This window comes from Gopherus flavomarginatus, chromosome 3 (assembly GCF_025201925.1).
Source record: "Gopherus flavomarginatus isolate rGopFla2 chromosome 3, rGopFla2.mat.asm, whole genome shotgun sequence".
In the NCBI taxonomy this organism is placed as follows: Eukaryota; Metazoa; Chordata; order Testudines; family Testudinidae; genus Gopherus; species Gopherus flavomarginatus.
The window spans coordinates 206356498-206377188 of record NC_066619.1 but is presented as its reverse complement, the minus strand read 5'-3'; the positions used below and the strand labels follow the sequence as shown (position 1 = coordinate 206377188).

At 43.4% G+C, this 20691-nt stretch overlaps 1 protein-coding gene across 6 annotated transcripts in view; it reads left to right on the top strand.

Annotated features, from left to right (window-relative positions):
- The window catches only part of C3H4orf45 (chromosome 3 C4orf45 homolog), a 144020-nt gene that overhangs the window by 5659 nt on the left and 117670 nt on the right, over nucleotides 1-20691 (top strand). For all 6 annotated transcript variants that reach the window (XR_007773462.1, XM_050946674.1, XM_050946677.1 and 3 more), the window contains exons 2-3: nucleotides 3058-3290; nucleotides 15516-15574. Coding sequence is in view for 5 of the 6 variants with exons in the window: in XM_050946674.1 (XP_050802631.1) it covers nucleotides 3058-3290; nucleotides 15516-15574 (292 nt within the window). In the remaining variant the exon portion in view is untranslated. The remainder of the gene's footprint in view (nucleotides 1-3057; nucleotides 3291-15515; nucleotides 15575-20691) is intronic.

Below are 20691 nucleotides of genomic sequence, written 5' to 3'. Positions count from 1 at the left end.
GGCTAAAGTGACGGGAAGAAGGGAATTAACTCCCTTATATCCAACCAGATGGTAATAATGGTATTTCTTTCTGAGTAGGTGATTATTGCCTAGTATTCACAGGCATAGCACAATCAATGTTGGAATGATTCACCTTGGTATCAGAAAGTGTCTCCAGTTTTACTTTATTTTTCCTTGATTTTTCTAGCATCTCTCTCTTTACCCCTTTCTATTAACACTGGAAGGTTTTAAATTAGCACTGCCCTAGTCCATTACATTAGGAATAATCATCCCTAAACCTGAAAGGAATAAGACTCAGTTGACACCTCGCTGGTTAGAGTGTTCCGACTGTGTCTCCCAACATGGTGGTTTCTTCAGCGTATGAGTCCCAGGAGCCTACTAGATCTGACATGGATCTGAAGTTTGGGAATGTATCCCTTATGTGAGGAAGTAGTAGTTAGGGTTTGTCTGCACTTGAAAGTTTATTCACATTAAGATAGAGGTTGAACTTAAAGCAAAATAGCTATTCATGAAAAGTTCCAATTGTGCCTACACTTAAAAGTTTAGCCAATATAGACATGTGAGTTAGTAGATGATCATAAGAACGGCCATACTGGGTCAGACCATTGGTCCATCTAGCCCTGTATCCTGTGTTCCGACAGTGGCCAATCCCAGGTACTTCAGAGGGAATGAAGAGAACAGCCAATCATCAAATGATCCATCTCCTGTTGCCTGTTCTCAGCTTCTGGCAAACAGGCACTAGGGACACTTCAGAGCCTGGTTTTGCATTCCTACCCATCCTGACTAATAGCCATTGATGGATCTATCCTCCATGAACTTATCTGTTTCTTTTTTGAACTCTATTATAGTCTTGGCCTTCACAACATCCTCTGGCAAAGAGTTCCACAGGTTGATTGTACATTGTGTGAACAAATACTTCCTTTGGTTTGTTTTAAACCTGCTGCCAATTAGTTTCATTTGGTGACCCCTAGTTTTTGTTATGAGGAGTAAATAACACATCCTTATTTACTTTCTGCACACCAGTCATGATTTTATAGACCTGTATCATATCCCCCCTTAGTTGTCTCTTTTCCAAGCTGAGAAGTCCCAGTCTTATTAATCCATCCTCATATGGAAGATGCCGTTATGCTTGCAAAAATGGCCTTTTTATTTCTGGTATAGCTTACTCAGTTCAAGGAACTTGTATAAACTGTAGCAGCAAGGTAACTCTTTTCCTGGTGTAAGGTGCATCTCCCCTAGAAAAGGTTTGCCAGTAATAGCTCCACTGGCAAACCCTTTCAAGCCTAGATGAGACCTGTTGCTTTTCCAGTAGTATTGCTTTTCCACTTGCAGAACTGGGGGTTCCTCCTCGTGGAAATATTGAAGTGGTGAATGTCATGTCTGAGACAACTTCCTTTTGGGGCCCAAAGGACCTGTACACCTCATTGCAATGACTACAACTTAAAAACAATCTGCTACCTTTTCCCCCCAAACACATAAAGCAAATATTTTCTTCTGGGGTTAGAGTTTGCTTTAGTTTTGTCTGAATAAATTATGTCGAAGTTTAATTCCCTGATAGGAGGTTTATGATGGAAATGGCAACACACCTTTCCTTCACAATATAATGATGTTAAGGAGCTATTAATACAACCAGTTTTGGGAAGCTGTCATCAACGTACTGTAGTTGTGACTTAGGGTAAGTCTATGCTGTGAAAAAAAGGTGTGTTCTGAAGTTAGCTAACCTACATAAACTAACATGGATTAAAATAGCAGTGAACACATGGCAACTCTGCTTTTAACTTGGGTTAGCAGCTCAACTTAAAGCATATAGGGCAGGCGGGGGCTGAACTGGGGCTATTAACTGTCTTTACTGCTCTTTTAACTGAGTTAGCTAACACAGGTTAGCTAACCTGAGTTAAGAATACTCCTTTTATTTGCAGTGTAGACATACCCTTAAGGATTAACTATTAGGGCAGAACCAGCCTTTAGAACCTGTCAGGTTCAAAGACTCCTCAGAGTTTGGGATTTCTTAGAATATCAATACTAATGTCAGCTTTAATTTTGTATCAGGTACATTTCTACCTCTTTTTTGCAAGGCTATTCTTCTAAATGTAATAATACAAAACCATTATAGACTTCAAAGTACTGCACCAAGGTGTGTAAACACCATTATTCCTACTTTACACATGGGGAACCGGAGGCAAGTGACTTGCTCAAGGTCAGGCAGAAATTTGGTGGCCAAACCAGGAATAGAAATCTCACCTCTTCACTCAAAGTCCACTGCTCTAGTCCCTGCTCATCAAGCTAGAAGCTTTGCCACAGTAACTTTTTCTAATATTTATAAGTTATTCCTGGCCAACTCCCGAAGATGCCCAGCACTGGCCTTTGGGGTCCAGACTATGACACTTACAGCTGCAGCTCTACTGGTTTTTGGAAGGGTGCAAGGAATCATCTTATTAGCCAGGCCCTAATTCTAACACAAAGACAATAAAATCCTGATTCCTGTCAGAGAATGATGGTTTACTTTGCTCCCCCTTATGGCCCCTTTTTCAAGAGTCAGTGCTTTAGGAGCATGAAAAAGTAGCGCCCATACAAAAGCTTTTTTCCCACTTGGGAGCATGTTGTAACCAAGATATAATCATAGAAATGTAGGGCTAGAAGGGACCTTGAGAAGTCATCTAGTCTAGCCCCCTGCATTGAGGCAGGTCCATTTAAAGCTAGACCAACCCTGACAGTCCAACTTGTTCTTAAATGCTTCCAATAGATGGAAATTCCACAGCCTCCTTTGGAAGCCTATTCCAGAGCTTAACTGCCCTTGTAGCTTAAACCCATTTCTTTTTGTCCGACCTTCAGTGGACATGGAATACAATTGATCACTGTCCTCTTTATAACAGCCCTTAACATATCTAACATAGACAAAATGAGCGTGAACTATTCTTGTGCAGTGAAACAGCTCTTTAAAAGTTGTTGCAGTAAAGTAACTGAGAAAATAAAGGATGGAACAACATATACTGAAATAGTAAGAAATGTAACCCTTCAGTTTTATATAACCAATTTTTAATCTTTTTTTTCCCTAAGGTCCAGATGCTATTCGTGATTACAGAACAAAGCTCCCTGAGTATATTCGCTACATCGGAGCAACCACTCCAGCACAAGGGGCCACCAGTGACCTTGAGTACTTGTGGCGTACTGCCCCCTGGACAACTTCTATATTGCCCCACAAACATTCCTACCCTGGACAAATTGGCTGGGGAGTAACAGAATTTAGTTATCTCAACAGAGGAAATCTGCTCAGTGGCATGCAGATTAAGGTAACTACTCATACATTTCTCCAGAATTTTATCAGATGCTATCTAGATGGCATTAAAGAGTGTCTTGCTTTGTAATTTTATGCTATGTGTTTGTAGTGCTGTGGTTAATCAGAGAACAAGATGGAACACATTTATCTGATAAAAAGGCACCATTTTTTAAGATCATGTACAATCAACATTATTACAACAAATGTATTAAAGTGGTGGTACTTGAAATTATACTAAGCATTCATAAATCTTAGCTTTCATGAAACAAATTAAATGGGAAAGTTGTGTTGTGCAATGAAGACATATGCACTAGAGCTGTGCAAACTATTAACATCTCAAATCAATTGAGTCCATGTGTTTACAAATATTAACCCATGTTCATGAAAGCTTGGGGAAACATTTTCAGAAATGGGTTCCTGAAGTTAGACTGTCCAGTCCTTGCAGATACCTAAACAAACAGCCTGGTTTTAGACAATGCTGTATGTACAGTACCTATCCATGTTAGCTTTAGACAACCATTTTTGAAAATCTTGGCCTTGATGGATGTGGGCTGAGTTTTAACACCTTTCTGGGAAACTGACCACCCAGAAGTATGGAAGGAGGAAGTGACTGGAACAGCTGGGAGGAGCTAACTTTAGGATGGAAGGTTCCCTTAAGGGTTGCAAGGTTCACTTGAGGGTTTGAGTTTGAACTTGAGCTTTAAGGTAAATCTGCAGGTGATGGCCCACTTCCAAATACCATAAAAAGAACTGTAGGCATGAGTTTTGGAACTCATCTGTGAGCAGAATCCTGCCAGGTTTGCACAGGTCTAGTGTGTGCTCACTACCTCTGAGAACTCTGTTAACGCTTCTTTGGTGCTTAGCCTCTTGGGGAGCAGAAGTAGAGAAGCTCAAGAGTATCTTGAGATTCTATTGTCTACCTCCCCTCTGGATGCTGAATCTGCAACCTCTGCTTACACCTGTAGTCCCAGTTGAAGTCATTATTGGGACTCTTGACATATGTAAGTATTGCAGGAAAGTGCCCTCAGTGTTTAATTTTTGCAAAAATCTTTAGTTTTTATATACAGATGGCAAAACTGAATGTTTTTATTGAGTAGCTCTGACCAGTTATGCCTGAGGCCCCAGTCAGGTCGGGGCACTATCATGCTAGGTGTTGTACAAACATATACGACACGCTTCCTGGCCTGAAAAAGCTTTTTTGTATCGCTAAGATATAGCTTACAAACAGGGCCTGCTCTAGGCACCAGCCCTCCAAGCATGTGCTTGGGGCGGCACCTTCTAAGGGGCGGCACTCCATCCCCCCCTTTTTTTTTATTTTTATTTTTAATTTTTTTGCTTGGGGCCTCATTGCCGGGAGCCGGCCCTGGCGCAGCCACTTACCCGAGCCAGGATCCGCGCCCACTGCCCAGCCCTGCGGCACCCTGCACAGCCCACTCAGAAACACAGCGGCAGCAGCAGCAGCAGGACCCCTCCTCCCTCCGTCCCCGGCTCCTCACACATTCCAGGAGCCCCTTTCACCGCTGCTGCAGCCTGGGCTTGGCTCACCCTCCATCCCCAGCTCCTCACACAGCTGAGCCCGGGCTGCGGCGGCGATGAGAGGGGCTCCCGGAGTGTGTGAGGAGCCGGGGAGAGAGAGAGAGGGGGAGGCAGGGTCCCCTGGAGCCGAGCCCGGCCTGCGGCGGTGGCGAGAAGGGCTCCCAGAGTCAGGGCTGCCCAGGCGGGGGGAGGGAGAGAAAGTGAGGCAATTTTCCCCAGGCTCTGGGCCCCGCAGGGTATGTCGGAGGCTCCCCCGCCTCCGTCTTCCCCCATCCCCAGATGTCTCAATTAGTAAGGGGGCGGGGCTGCGAGCTGCAGCTGAGTGGCGGGAACTCAGGCCCAGCTGGAGACACCACACCGCTGCAGCGCTGTCGGGGAGAGGGGGTAAGTGGCTGGTAAGGGGCTGGGCCGGAGCTGGGCATCTCCCGACCCCATCCCCCCTAGCCCTGACCCCCAGCTCTGCGTGCAGCCCTTCTGAGCTGGGCACCCCCCAAACCTATCCTCCTCACCCAGCCCTGACCTCCAGCTCTGCGACCAGCCCTTCTGAGCTGGGCACCCCCCAAACCTATCCTCCTCACCCAGCCCTGACCTCCAGCTCTGCGCCCAGCCCTTCTGAGCTGGGCACCCCCCAAACCCATCCTCCTCACCCAGCCCTGACCCCCAGCTCCAAGCCCAGCCCCTCTGAGTCGGACACCCCCCTGACCCCATTCCCCCTGACCCCGAGCTCTGAGCCCAGCCCCTCTGAGCCGGGCACCCCCCAACCCCATCCCTCACAGCCCTGACCCCCAGCTCCTAGCCCAGCCCCTCTGAGCCGGGCACCCCCCGACCCCATCCCCCATATCCCTGACCCTCAGCTCCTAGCCCAGCCCCTCTGAGCTGGGCACCCCCCCCCCCAGCCCTGACCCCGAAGTCTGAGTCCAGCCCCTCTGAGCCGGACAACCCCCGACCCCATCTCCGCACAGTCCTGAGCCCAGCCCCTGTGAGCCGGGCACCCCTCAACCCAGAGCCCAGCTCCCCACCCAGCCCTGGGCAACAGCAGCACCGCCTCCAGGCAGTGACAGCCCATTGGCACCAACCATCACCCAGTAACAGCCCATTATGTAACTGCAAATGTATACATACCAGTAAAGTATTTAATGTTTTTAAATAATGTATTTGGTGTATTTTCAAATTATTACAAATTAATTTTTGAATGTATTTCACTAGTTATTTTTTACATTTCCAAATACATGTTACTATAGTATAGTATTGCAACTTTTTTTTATGGAAGGGGCCCCCGAAATTGCTTTGCCCCAGGCCCCCTGCATCCTTTGGGCGGCCCTGCCCAGAGTGTGTGAGGAGCCGGGGAGGGAGGGAAACGGGGTCCCCTGGAGCTGAGCCCTGGCTGCGGTGGCGGTGAGAGGGGCTCCCGGAGTGTGTGAGGAGGTGAGCAGCCGGCTGGGCTCATCGGTGCTGAGCAGGTAGCCCCGCAGCTGGAGATCCTCGCCTTCCCTCCCACTGGGGCTGGGCCAGGGCACCATGAGGCTGAAGAGCAGCAGGTCTGGGGGGCTCTCCAAGTCCTCGGCCGCCAACATGTCGGGGATGAGGGCAGTGAGCACAAACTGATCCACCTCAGTCACCAGCAGCACCGCGAACCCCAGAGAGGGGGCCGTGTTCTCTGCGCCGCCCCGCAGCCACGCTGCCACCTGGAAGTACTCTCACTCCACGCCACCCAGCAGTTCCACCCGCATGGGGACAGAGTCGCAGCTGGGCCAAGGCTCGGCTGCAGTGTGCTGGTAGCAGATCCCACGTTTGGGGGGGGAGCCCAGTGCTGGGACAGCAGGGGTGTGAATGGGGGGGCACTGGTGGGCAAGAGGGGGAGCTTTTGTCTGGGGGGTGAAGGGGGGGACAGCCAAAAATTTTTTTGCTTGGGGAAGCAAAAAACCTAGAGCCGGCCCTGCTTACAAATGTCCGATTGTGTTTGCACATTACATAACTGCACACTGTACTCCTAAAAAAAGTCAATGAACATAGTTAAAACCCCCAGATTATCAGTTCTGAGTACAGTATATGAATTCTTACCCTACTCATTGGGCCCCAGTGTTTTCCCACTCCTCCACTGGATGCAATTTCATCTCTCCAGTCCTCATTAGTGTGAAAAGGAATAGAAACAAAGGATGGAGGAGCCTGGCCTGATCCTTCTTCCAACATCCTGTGAAAAAAAGCAGGAAGGGGGCAGCTGTCCTGGTTCAGCTCTTTCCCACACAGATGATGACAAGGAGGAAAAGGTGGCTCTCCAACCTTTATCCCCTCTGCACAGTAGCACCATGTATAAATGGCTATACCTGAAAACATAACAGATTATTTTCCTTGGTGGATGGGTAGGAACTGCTTCTGTTTGAATTTACCAGCAATGGAAAAGAAAAAGCGCAAGGTGTTCTGAGAACTATTAGAGAAGAATAGTAGACTTTGGCTCTAAACTGTTAAAACTTTAGTTTCCGTGGGTTGTTCCTTCATAGCTTTGACACAGGGAACTAAAAGGCACTTGAAGACTCTGAAAACCACATTTGGCCTTAAGGGCATAATTTGGGCATCCTTGCAATACAATGCCCTTTCTAGGTCAAAGTTTGAACCTTCATTGATTGCTTCTCTGCAAAATCTGAGCAGGTGTACATTCCTAGGAAGAATACTGGCATTGATTAATGTCTCATGCTTCTTTGTTCAAACAATATATCCTGCTCAAATGAATCTGTTAAGAGAAAAAGCTTTGTGAAAGCATAAATGAGTGTGCTTATAAATAAATATTCTCTCTCCCTCCTCTCTCTCTCTCACACACCCACACACCCCAATTTATATATACTGGTATGGACTCATGAATGGGTGGTGGGGGTGGTTGCCACTCAAAAATAAGCAGAAATTAAATAACAATGTGGGACCTAATTCTCTTCATTCTTAGTACTGGGCTCCAGTATGTAGTAACTAAGGTATCTCTTTATTTAGGATCCTGAAATCTTGATTTATTTGGGCATAGGAGCCTTCCTGGCAGCATTGCCCTACAGAAGCAGGAGTAGCTTTATCTCTTTTGGGTACATGTTCAACCACTCAATTCTTCCTACGAAAGCATCATGTGCAACCAGTCAATTCAACCTACAATAATGGGGGGGAGGACCTAAAACATTTGGGCCAGGAAAAGGTTGCATAAAATGCAAAATTCACACTCCATCCTGGCATATCACCTCTGCTCTCTGGCCTTGAAGGATCTATGTGGGGGAACTCTTCAGATTTTAGTGGAAACAGAGTTGAGCTGAGCAGTTGCACCCTGCCCTCTTTCACTGCCTCTTTTTCTGTCTGTGACAAAGAGGCAGCTAAATTTAGCCTAACAAGTGTAACAGGTTTATTCCTTTATCAGATAGCTGTTAATAGGATGAACATTTTAAGCTTAGATATCAATACACGGCTTTTTTAAAAAAACAATTTCCTATTTTACTTGATACTTCTAAGTCAGCTTCTTCTGGAACTGAAAGGGGAATTAAACTGCTTCCCCGTTATAGAATCAACAACACACATGGAGTCCAGATCTCTCTCAAATGCCTGACAGTCTTCAAATAATTTCAGCTCCCACATTCCTGATCTGCAGATGTTGCTGTCAATACAAATTTGAAATTAAAAAGAAGATCTTTGGACTTTGTTACAAAGTTATAAAAGTAGCTTTTAAAAGCACCTTTACTAGAATCAGACAGCTCCATGGCTATGAGTTTTAGTTTCACTTAAATATTATTTATCCTCTCTTGTGTCATAGAAGATTGTAGTTAAATCAGATATACTAACCAGGAGTATAAAACCTCTGTTAGATAAACATATTTTCAGATCTATTGTACAAAGTGGTAATGTCTAACTCACAACAGCTCTGCCAGTGTTAGCACCCTAACATTTCTGAAAATAAAAACACATTGTGTTCTGAACAATTGTTGACGCTGTAGGTAAGTCTACGAACCCATATTCCTGTTGCCATCCCTGCATCAGATAAATGCGCTCATGATATAGGAAAAAGCTATACTACTTCTAAATGACCACATTTAAAGTTGCTGCTGATCCTTTAAAGCCAAATCTACTGCCAAATTCTGCTCTGAGTTATACCAAGTTAAATTTGCAGTAGTTTCATTATTGTGGATTTACTTCAGTACAACTGAGGGTAGAATTCAGCTCTGAAACTTCATCTTCTTGGCCATGAAGTATTTTATTTCATTTTGCTTTACAAACCTCATGAACTAGGGGGTCACATACTCTGTAGCCTGTGTAGACTGAGCTTATGGCACACGTCAGGACCTCCTTGCATTCTTCCTCACAAGCTCCTGTGTGCCACCCACCCATCCCCCTCTATTTCAGAAACTCCCTGAAATTTCCCGCAATATCCCCCATGCTAGACATTCTGCACATCCCCTTTTCTTTCTCCTTCCATATCTGGTTTCCTCATTCTTAAAGTTTGGCTCCCAAAGGGAATAGAGAGGAAGAAACAAAAAGAACTTGACCATTCTTCAGTTTGATGGTTGGTGATATATGTAGCTATTGAGCCTGATTCTTTTTTCATGTACACCTATGTAAACACAATTGACTTCAGTGGAGTTACTTCTGGTTTACCTGGTGTAAGTGAGACAACTATTCCCTTTGTTTGTATTACTATTCAGAATGACTCTGCTTTGCCATCTGTCTTTTTAATTTTATTCTCGTTTATTTTGTTTTCTATGAATTCCTGTTGCCATAGCAGCTAGGCCTATACAATAAATAAATAAATATAAGTTTAAAACAAGTTTGATAAGTAGGGCCCTACCAAATTCAAACCCATGACAAATGCATCACAGATCATGAAATCTGGTCTCCCGCTGTGAAATCTGGTCTTTAGTATGCTTTTACCCTATACTATACACTACAAATTTCCTGGAGGGAAACCAGCATTTCTCACACTGGGGGTTCTGCCCCAAAACAGAGTTGCAGAGGGATGTCACAAGGTCGTTTTAGGAGGGTTGCAGTATTGCCACCCTTACTTCTGCGCTGGACTGGCCGAGAGTGACAGCTGCTGACTGAGGGCCCAGTTCTGCAGGCAGCAGCACAGAAGTAAGGGTGTGTCATAACTTTCCTACTCAGATCTGAACCTTAGAGTTCAGAACATGAGAAGCTAGCATGAAACCTCCAAACTTAATTACCAGCTTGGATCTGATATCACTGCCACCAGCCAGAATTCCAGTGTCTGGCTCACTCTGGTCTCCCCAAAACCTTCCCTGGGGAACCCCCAAGACTCAGATGCCCTGAGTCTCACCACAAAGGGAAATAACCCACTTCCCTTCTCCCTCTTTACCTCCTCCCAGATTTCCCCGCCCTGGGTACTCTCGGAGATTCCCTGCTTCAAGTCCTTGAAACGCAAGTACCGAGAGATCAATCTCTGTCTCCCCTCAGCCAGAGGGTATGCAAAGTCAGGCTTAGCAAATCTAACACAAGGAGATTTTCCCCCTCCCTTCGTTTCTTAGCCTTAACCAGTGAAAAACACTTAAACAGGTCTTAAAAAGAAAGCTTTATGTAAAAAGAAAGAAAAAGACATAAAATTGGTCTCTGTATCAAGGTGACAATATACAGGGTCAATTGCTTAAAAGAAAAAATGAATAAACAGCCTTATCCAAAAAGAATACAATTTAACACATTCCAGCAACTACACACATGTAAATACAAAAAAACAATATAAACCTATTGTCTTACTATCCTTGTACTTACAACTTGGAAACAGAAGATTAGAAAGCCTGGAGATAGAAAGATCACTCTCAGAGCCGAGAGGGTCACCGAACCAAGACAAAGAACAAAGAACTCACACCCAAACTTCCCTCCACCCAGATTTGAAAAAGTCTTGTTTCCTGATTGGTCCTCTGGTCAGGTGTTTGGTTCCCTTTGTTAACCCTTTACAGGTAAAAGAACATTAACCCTTAGCTATCTGTTTATGACAGGGTGGCAACACCATACCATGCCATTCTTACTTCTGCACTGCTGCTGGCAGTGGCTCTGCCTTCAGAGATGGGCTCGTGGCCAGCAGCCACTGCTCTCCGACTGCCCAGCTCAGAAGGCAGCGCTGCCACCAGCAGGAGCACAGAAGTAAGCGTAGCAGTACTGTGACCCCCTCACAACTCTTTTGGGTCAGGACCCCTACAATTACAAACACGGCGAAATTTCAGATTTAAATAGCTGAAATCATGAAATTTACGATTTTTAAAATCCTATGACTCTGAAATTGACCAAAATAGACCCTGAATTTGGTAGGTCCCTATTCATAAGTTAGCAGTAAGTGATGGCAATCTAATTGCCCCTTGCATTACTGTAATCAGTGTCTTACTAGATCAACTATTAATACAAAATAACTAAAACTGAACAAAAATAAGAACTCAACATATTTTAAAGGGCCTTGTGTCAGACTCTGAAGCTTGCCAAACTCTGGTTCTGGCAGAGCTCCAAGAGGAGCAAATTCCATCAGTGGAGGCCTCTCACTGGAGAAAAACTACCACTGGCAATCAATCCTTGCAAGATCCCACCCTTGAGCTAACAATACCTCTTTATAGATATTACTTGTGCCCATCACCATGGTGTCTAGGCATCAAATACTTATGAGTCACTTGTACCAAAAGCTGCTTATCTAAGTAAGACACATATCACATGCTGTAACCTGGTCTAAGCACACCTCAGTAAAGGAAAAACCAGCAATCTAGGGCCTTAGATTATAAACTCTTCAGGAAGAGGATTGTCTTTTCTGTTTACACAGTACCCATCACAATGGGGCCCTGTCCCAACCAGGGCTTTTGGGTGGTACCATAATATTAATATTTTCTGCTACTGCTCCCAACACTAGGTCTGTAGACTTAACTGTTCACATCTAGGAGAGACCCTCAAAAAAACCCTAGCTCTCTACAGGTCTCTTCCCCCAAATTTTAGCAAGGATACTGTTTATGTACTGACCCTATTTCCCATTGTGCCTTGCAATATAGGACTAATTATGGCTATCATAAGGAATTACATTTCCCACCCAGCCCTGCTCATCTGCTGCTTTGAGAAACTCTAGCAAAGTCAGCCAAGAGCTAGCCTGATCCCTTGCCAGCGTGAGGAGTTCCAGCCCTTTCTGTTCACTGAACCCTGGTGATGGGCCATAAAGCCAGGGTCTGCAGGATGGCTGTTGTTTATAAACCTCAGACTGCTTCCCCAAGACTACAGTCCATGCTTTGTGGCTGTGTCTCCTGTCTCAAAGATATTTTTATAGGAAAACTGGGATGGGATGTACTGGGTCAGGGAGCTTCCTCATAAAACTCTGATGACCTGTGTGCCCTGTGTTTGCATTTAGTGGCTCCTGAACAGGCCAGAAAAGAGGGTGGCATGGAGAGCAGGCTGGGTGCTGGATCTGCAGTTACATGAATCCAATGGTCCTAACAAGTGGCATATGTGGGGGCGGGTGGATGGGTGAGGGTGGGAGGAGGGAAGCTAGAAGGAAACTACAGCTGCTATGCTGACCCATAACGTGGAGTAACAGCCTGCACTACACAAGGGTTTTATTGTGGTTTTTGCTTCTCATCCCCTCACACTTCACTTATAGGCTGAATACTTCAGTTTTGTGGACCCAGTTCAGCAGGGTACATAAATGCATGTGCCTAACTTTAAGCACGGATTTCCGTGCAACTCCTCTCATGCATAATGAGCTCATATACATTACTGATTCAGAGCCTCTAGATACATCCACAGTTCAATAAAAGACTCATGGCATGACCACAGCGGGCCTGGGCTGCCTCAGACTTGCAGAGCTAGGGCTGTGGGGCTAAATATTGCAGTGTAGACACTTAGGCTCAGGCTGGACCCTGGGCTCTGAAACCCTGTGAGGGGGGAGGTTCTCAGAGCCCATGACTGAGCCCGAATGTCTACACTGCAGTTTTTAGCTCCGCATCCTGAGCCCTGTGGACCCACATTGATGACTTGGGCTCTGAGACTCAGCGCAGCAGGTTTTTTATTGCAGTGTAGACGTACCCTCTGTAAGAGAAATACAGTTTGCCCTTAAAGCTGTCATTCCTGTATCTGCAGACTCACTGATACAGCACAGCATGGGTTCACCTTTAGGAGATCTTTTCTTTGCAGCCATAAGGGATAGAAATGTACCATATATACTCATTCATAAGCCAAATTTTTTTAGTAAAAAAGGGAAGCACCAGAGAAGTGGGTCGGCTTATGAACGAGTATAGAGAGGGAGAGGTGGGACACAGCCCCTCCCGCAACAGAGGGAGCAAGGAGAGGCAGCACAGCCAGCAAAGTCAGAAGGGAAGAGGCAGGGCCAGAGTCTCTCTGCTTCTGGCCACTCTGATCTCCTCCCAGCCTCCAAAGCAACTGCAGCCGTGCCTTTCGGCCCTGCCTTCCAGAGAAGGCTGTGGCCATGCCGTGCCACCCAGCCCAGTCTGCTGGACTATGCTGTGGCCGTGCCGCCCAATCTGGCCCGCCGGAGTAGGCTGCCCAGCCTGCCGGAGCAGCTCCAGCCAGGTCAGAGACATCCTCCCCTGGCTCTCTCCAGATAAGGTGGGAAGGGATGGGATGGGGAGAGTGTGGGGGTCCCAGGCTAGGGTGGGGTCATATGGGGGGGTGGTCGCAGGGGTTACTCCCAACTCCCAGCTTCTCCCCCAAAAAAAATTTCCCCACCAGTTGCTGTCCCAGCCCATCAGGGTAAGCAACTGGCGCGCTGGGACACTTTGTTTACTTAGGTTTACCTCCGTGCCTGCGGACTCTCAAGGTAAACAAACCATCTCAGCCCACCAGCAGCTTATCCTGATGGCCTGGGAGCCAAAGTTTGCTGACCCCTGAATTATAGGATCGGCTTATGAACAGGTTATAAAAATTTTCCATTTTTACTTGTCCATCTTGGGGGAGTCAGCTTATTAATGAACTGGCTTATGATCAAGTATATATGGTAACTTTTATTTTTTTAATCATAAGCTTAAATTCTGCAGAAGCAGAGAGAGGCCACAAGGTAAGTGCTGGTTTTTCATTACAACTCCTGAGAGAAAAAGAGAGACAGAAGTGAGGTTGGGGAGAGGGAACAGGACAGGAAAGGCAACAGCAAGAGAGGAGTTAAGCTGCAGGGTGTGAGCTGGTAAAAGCATGAAATGAAAACAAGGTAAATTTTGAATTATGTTTCCCACCAATTCCCTGGGGAGTACAGACTCAATTCCCTTGAGCCTCAACAAGGGGAAAAAATCAATCAGGTCTTAGAAAGAAAAACTTTTAATAAAAGAAAGAAAAAAAGTAAAAGTTGTCTCTGTAATTTAGATGGTAAAGGTTACAGGGTCTTTCAGCTTACAGACACTAGAGAGAAGCCTCCCCCCAGCACAAATACAAATTAAAATCCTTCCAGCAAAATACATATTTGCAAATAACGAAAACAATCAAAAAGACTAAACCACCCTTCTACTTGTACTCACTATGTGAACAGAAAATTAGAGAGCCTGTAGGTATGTCTGGTCACACTCAGAACCCAGAGAGAACAACAAACAAACAACACAAAACAAAGACTTCCCTCCACCGAGATTTGAAAGTATCTTGTTTTCTGATTGGTCCTCTGGTCAGGTGGTCCAGGTTCACTGCTTGTAACCCTTTACAGGTAAAAGAGACATTAACCCTTAACTATCTGTTTATGACATGGGACTATAGTTCCATCACTACTTAAATTCGGTGGATTAAACAAAGAAGCTGCTCAGAACAAAATAACATGGACAGCAGAATAGGGCAAGGAAGTAATTATGTGGCAAACTGGTTGCTGCTTTAGCAATGACTGGCATTTTCAGTGTTTGACTGCATAACACCTGTAACTGTTGACAAAGACAAATATGACTTAGAAATGGAAGAGTCAAAGAGAAAAAAGAAATATGATGCCTGAACTGTTTGCAGTGCACCAAGTTCTGCCCTTAGATAAGCAGCATTACATGAATTCAAATGGGAAACACTTAGATTGGTTTTCCTATTTTACTTTCTACCCTCAGATTTATCAACAGGCATGGTGCATCTAAGGTCTAACTTGAGAGAGATGTGGAGAAGCAAAAATGGGTAACAGCAGAGTGGGGAAAATAGGATGTGGTATTCAAGATGTGTGTGTGTTGCTGAAAAACGCACACTGTAGGCTATATTGTTGCTTCCCCCATCAAGATACATGTACAAGTAGTGTGTGAGACTACCTTATTGAGCCCATTTAAATTTTATAAATTACTTCCTATAGACCAGAGGTTTCCCTTTTGCCCTGGATTTCTCCTTGACTTGCACATAGTGCCATCTGCTGCCCTGCCCACTTTTTGCCCACATGCTCTCTGAGTCATTGTGAACTTTTGATCTTTTCAATTTTACAGTCCCCATACAGGACCCTTAGATGTACCATACATTGCTTAACTCTTATGTACCTTGTTCCATTGCCTGAGATGCTGTAGAAATATAGCCTTACAATTTCAGTTTTATTGTCTTTCTAAAGTCTTCCTCTCTAAATTTTAAGGGGGCCAGAATGCTACACTCAGATTGCTCTCACATTTCGAGATGTAGAACCACAGCACTCTTCCTTGGCATTCAACTCTGTTAATGGACTCTCTCCTCACTCCCACTCTGATTGGAGAGGGGCAGACAAATATAATATCAATTCCCCTTGCCAACATGCTGTATTTTTTTTTCTCTTTGACAGACTGGAGAATTCCGTCAGGCTGCTGAAGATGAGATAACTCATCGATACCAGAATCCATGGTAACTATTTATTCTAGCAAACTTCCTCTGGTGACTAGCCAACTTTTGCAGAGATGCTTAGATTACCCTGATTTGTGAGAAGACCTGGGACAGGCAGAAGAATGGCATGCTTAACCTTGTAGCAGAATGTACTGGACAACTACATCTATTGTTACCAAAGAGATTCCATGAGTATCTACTGCTGTGGGAAACCCCCAGCAACAGAGCTGTAGTGACAGTGGCTAAGAGGCAGGATTTATAGTTAACCATTTAATTAATACGTTATAAAAAATGAATAGCACTATTACATAAATAGAACCAAAATAAAAATGTTAGAACTTGGGGAAAAGCCATTGGGACTCATGAATGCCATTGTCAAATGAAAATCCTACTTTTTCAGGTTACCGATCACTTTTCAGACAGTCCCTAATTTTACCTTGGTTTATAGGGTCTGGCACATTGATTGGTGCGCCATGAACCAAGTCTGTGCTTTCTAAGCATGATTTATTATTAATGATAATTTTAGGTAAAGTATGAGGGGGAGAAAGAGATTGAGGAGATCTGTGGAGGGGAGGAGAGTGAGGAGATTTGTGGAGCTCTCTCAAGAATAACATAAGAACATAAGAATGGCCATACTGAGTCAGACCAAAGGTCCATCTAGCCCAGTATCCTGTCTTCCACTAATGCCAGGTGCCCCAGAGGGAATGAACAGAACAGGTAATCATCAAGTGAGCCATCCCCTGTCGCTCATTCCCAGCTTCTGGCAAACAGAGGCTAGGGACACCATTCCTGCCCATCCTGGCTAATAGCCATTGATGGACCTATCCTCCATGAATTTATATAGTTCTTTTTTGAACCCTGTTATAGTCTTGGCCTTCACAACATCGTCTCGCAAGGAGTTCCACAGGTTGACTGTGTGTTGTGTGAAGAAACACAACTCCTAGCATCATAAAACTATTCCTATTAGAATGAGGGCTAGGTTGTCACATTATCATCTATTCTGAAAAAGGGGCAGTGTCTAATTATGTTGTCCTAGGAGCAGCTTATGAATCAATCAGACTATGACTTGGAGTTGCAATTTGCTTCCAAGTTTGCCTGCCTGCTCCAGGGAGGAACTAAACTGCACCGGACCTACCCCTGGCACAGTGCCTTCTTCACTAACACAGTGCTGGGATGCGGGGGGCAAGCCAATGCTCTCCTCTACGCTCTGTCCCATTTTTTCCCTCTCCTCTCTCACCCACCTACGTACACATGGTGGGGGAAGTAATGATTCTCTAGAGACTACTTTCCCTCCTGTGCCCATGGTATAGATAGGCCATATAACAGAGTCAGGATGTGCCCTAGTTACCCTGACTTAGTTACTTAACTAGCCGTGAGTGACTTCAGTCGCTTATGTTGTCCTATAAATGATAGGTATAAACCCATATCTGTAATTGCTTATTTGGGTTAATACAGTGGAATTCTGTTGAGGTTGCTTTATTCTGGTGACAGGTTATAAAATAAACAGCTTCTTCATTACATTTTCCAAATGCTGGGAGCTAATGAAACATTCCAAGTTCAGTGTAGGAGGACAGCCAAAGCAGTATCTTTCAAGAAGGCTTAGAGTGCTTGTCCATCTTTTAATGCATTCATAAAACATTCATAAGTCATTCATATTATCAAGATTTTTGAAAGCAATCCTTGTGTACAATGATTATATAGGGATTAATACGGGGATTGCCATAAAGGACATACTATATTTACTTTTACCAGAGAAAGGTGGATGGGAAGGCAGAGTGACCTGAGTTTAAACGCAATTAAATGTGTGCAATCAGCTAATGGAATGTCTCACAAAAGGATGCACTATTAGATAATTAAGTTATTTTATCTAGTATGCTGCAGATCTTTAAAGCATGAACAAATTTTATAGGAACTGCATAAAATATTCAGAGGATTTAATTGTTACCACTGGCTCTTTTGCATATAGCTTCATTGCTGACCTTGTAATAGTGCCGACTCTCTAGTCCTATAATCTATACAAGGTTATTACAGGCATTTCTAAGCAAAAAAACAAAACAAAACAAAAACAGTGAAATTAGTGCAAGGATAATACTTTGATTATTTCTAGTTATTTCAAACACAAAGTGTTCTGAGATCTGTTGCAGTATCCATTTTATATTTAGTATAGTTGGTTAGAAAAGGGTCAGACCTGTTCACTGGTGTCTTCCAGTTCCACTTTTCCAGCAAAACTATTAGAAATGTAAACTAGAATAATCAGCTTTAATCCTTGACAATATTGATATCACAGTATTATTCAGGGTAATATCTCTGCGACTTTTATATAGTTTTCCAATAACATGATGCAAATTCCATTCATAGTAAGTATAGTCCACTATCTATCATTGCTATAGACTTTGTCTCTTTTTTGCTGACTCTTCCTAAATTACACTGCTCAATAGAAGATCATATCAGAAATTCTTTCTGAAAGGGTAAATTGGTATTTGGAAGAGAATCTGAAGTCTCCAGTCATAGCAGGAAGTAGAAGAAATGACAACAGGAAGGCTGCATTTCAGCTGGAGAAAAGTGCCTGAGCTGCAGATTTCTGATTCAAATTTGGATTCATATCTGAAGTTTCCCAAAGGTTTAAAGGGTGATCAGCTCTGATGTCTTGGTTCCAGCCCATGAAGGGAAGTAGATCATATATGTATATTGCAATATCTGGAATAGATTATACATGAATATAATGAACCCACTAGCTCATTACTCAGTGTCTCCCTGAAATCTAAATAAAATGGAGGGGGAAGGATGTAGCCAAAGGAGAATTCTGTATTGTCTAGCCCAACATTTAACCAGTAGCAGTCTCACTAATGTAGCATACAGGAAATGGTAGTAACCCTTAGGAGGATCTAGGTTGGGAGTAGAGCAAGTTGTGGAAAAATAATTCCACAGACATCTTTAAAGAGAACAATTTTCCTTTCCCCCCAGTTTTGTCAAATTTCCTTGGAAAATGTCAACTTTTCACCCCTCCAAAAGTGAAACATTTCCCATCAAAAACAGTTTTGACAAAATATTTTGACCTGACCTACTTGGGAGAGAAAGCCAGAGGTTTATGTGAACAGAAGCAGCTGCCCAGAGACAGCAGCCTGGCAGCAGGTTGCAGAGGGAAAGCTGCATGGTAGACAGCCTGACTGATGCGACTGAAAAACCAAGAGCTGTGCATAGGCACATCCAGTTGTTGGCAGAGGGCCTGCAATAGCAGCAGCAGGAAGAGGATACAGCTTAGCAAGCAGAAGGCATGGGACATGTGGAGGACATATGGACAGTGCTGAGGGGCCACATCAAGACCTGAACCCTGGCTGAGCACCCTTTCCGATATCCAGAAAAGCACTTAAGAACAGACTTAACTTTAAGCATGTGAGTAAACTAGGGCTGTCAAGTGTTTTAAAACTGTGATTAATCATGATTATTTTTTTTTAATTGCACTGTTAAACCATAATGGAATACCAATGTAAATGTATTATAAATATTTTTGGATGTTTTTCTACATTTTCAAATATTTTGATTTCAGATACAACACAGAAAGAAAGTGAGCACTCTACACTTTGTAATATTTGTTATTATAAATATGTGCACTGTAAAAAAGAAACAAAAGATAGTGCAATCTACAAGTCAAAGCATTAAGGGGCATACAAATGTTTAGCATATCTGGCACGTAAATACCTTGCAATGCCAGCTACAACAGTGCCATGCAAACACCTGTTCTCTCTTTCAAGTGACATCGTAAATAAGAAATGGGCAACATTATCTCCTGTAAATGTAAATAAACTTGTTTATCTTAGTGATTGACTGAACAAGAAGTAGGACTGAGTGGACTTGTAGGCTCTAAAGTTTTACATTGTTTTGTTTTTGAAAGCAGTTATGTAAAAATAATAATTCTACATTTGTAAGTGCACTTTCATGACAGAGATTGCACTACAGTACTTATGAGGTGAATTGAAAAATATTTCTTTTTTACAGTGCAAATATTTGTAATACAAATAATATAGAGTGAGCACTGTAGACTTTGTATTCTGTATTGTTTAAATCAATATATTGGAAAATGTGGTAAAACCTCTAAAATATTTCTAATAAATTTAAATAGGTATTATTGTTTAACAGTGTGATTAAAACTGCAATTAATCACTATTGATTTTTTAATTGAGTTAATTTGTTTTCAGTTAATTACTTGAGTTAATTGAGATTAATTGATAGCTCTAGAGTAAATCCATTTTTTCCCCCCACTACTTAAATTTAAGCATATGCTTCTCTGATTAGATCTGGAATGCTGAGCTCTTTGCACAATCAACCCATGTATAAGTAAAGTATTTTTAAATGCATTTCTAAATGTATTAGTACCTTGAATGTTTTGCAAAGGCATAGATATTATTGCTATGGAAACTATCTCGATATCTGTAAGAAGAGGAACTCCTTGTAGCTTGACAAGCTTGTCTCTTTCACCAATAGAAGTTGGTCCAATGAAAGATGTTACCTCACCTACCTTGTCTTTCTTATATTCTGGGTCCAACTGTTTGGTCGCCAGTGAAGATATTTCTGCATGAGTATAAAATGATGAGGCACACCGAAGGCATGCTAGATATCTTCAGGGAGGAAGTGTTTCAAAAGTTGTAGGAGGTGCACTAGCTCAGCATCCTGGGTATGGTACCTATGAAGTTAGAAATACTCTTAACCATAGCAAAAAGAAAAGCAGAACACTTCTGTTTTATTCTTGCCTTCAATTTTTTCTGTGACAGTAACAAGTCACTTTTTGCTTTGTGGAAATGTGATTTGCATAAAACGGAAAAATTTCCACTTGTCATATACTCATGATTTTGCTTTGTGGTGGATTTCATTAGTTTCATTACATAAAGCCACCCACCCCTTTTATTTTCCTTGGGGTGCAGAAGACTTGGCAAAAATGGTGAAATTTGTTTGTGGACAAATTCACATCTCCCCTCTCCGCATATCCATCTGAAAAACAGCATTTGCTAGTAGAAATGGTACATCTTTTCCCTCTATAGTCATGTAAACCTTTGTTTTAATATGTGAATACTCACAAAAGTGTTGCAAAGCCCTGTATCTCTTAGCACTGCATGAACATGCCTAATCGGACTCACTTGATC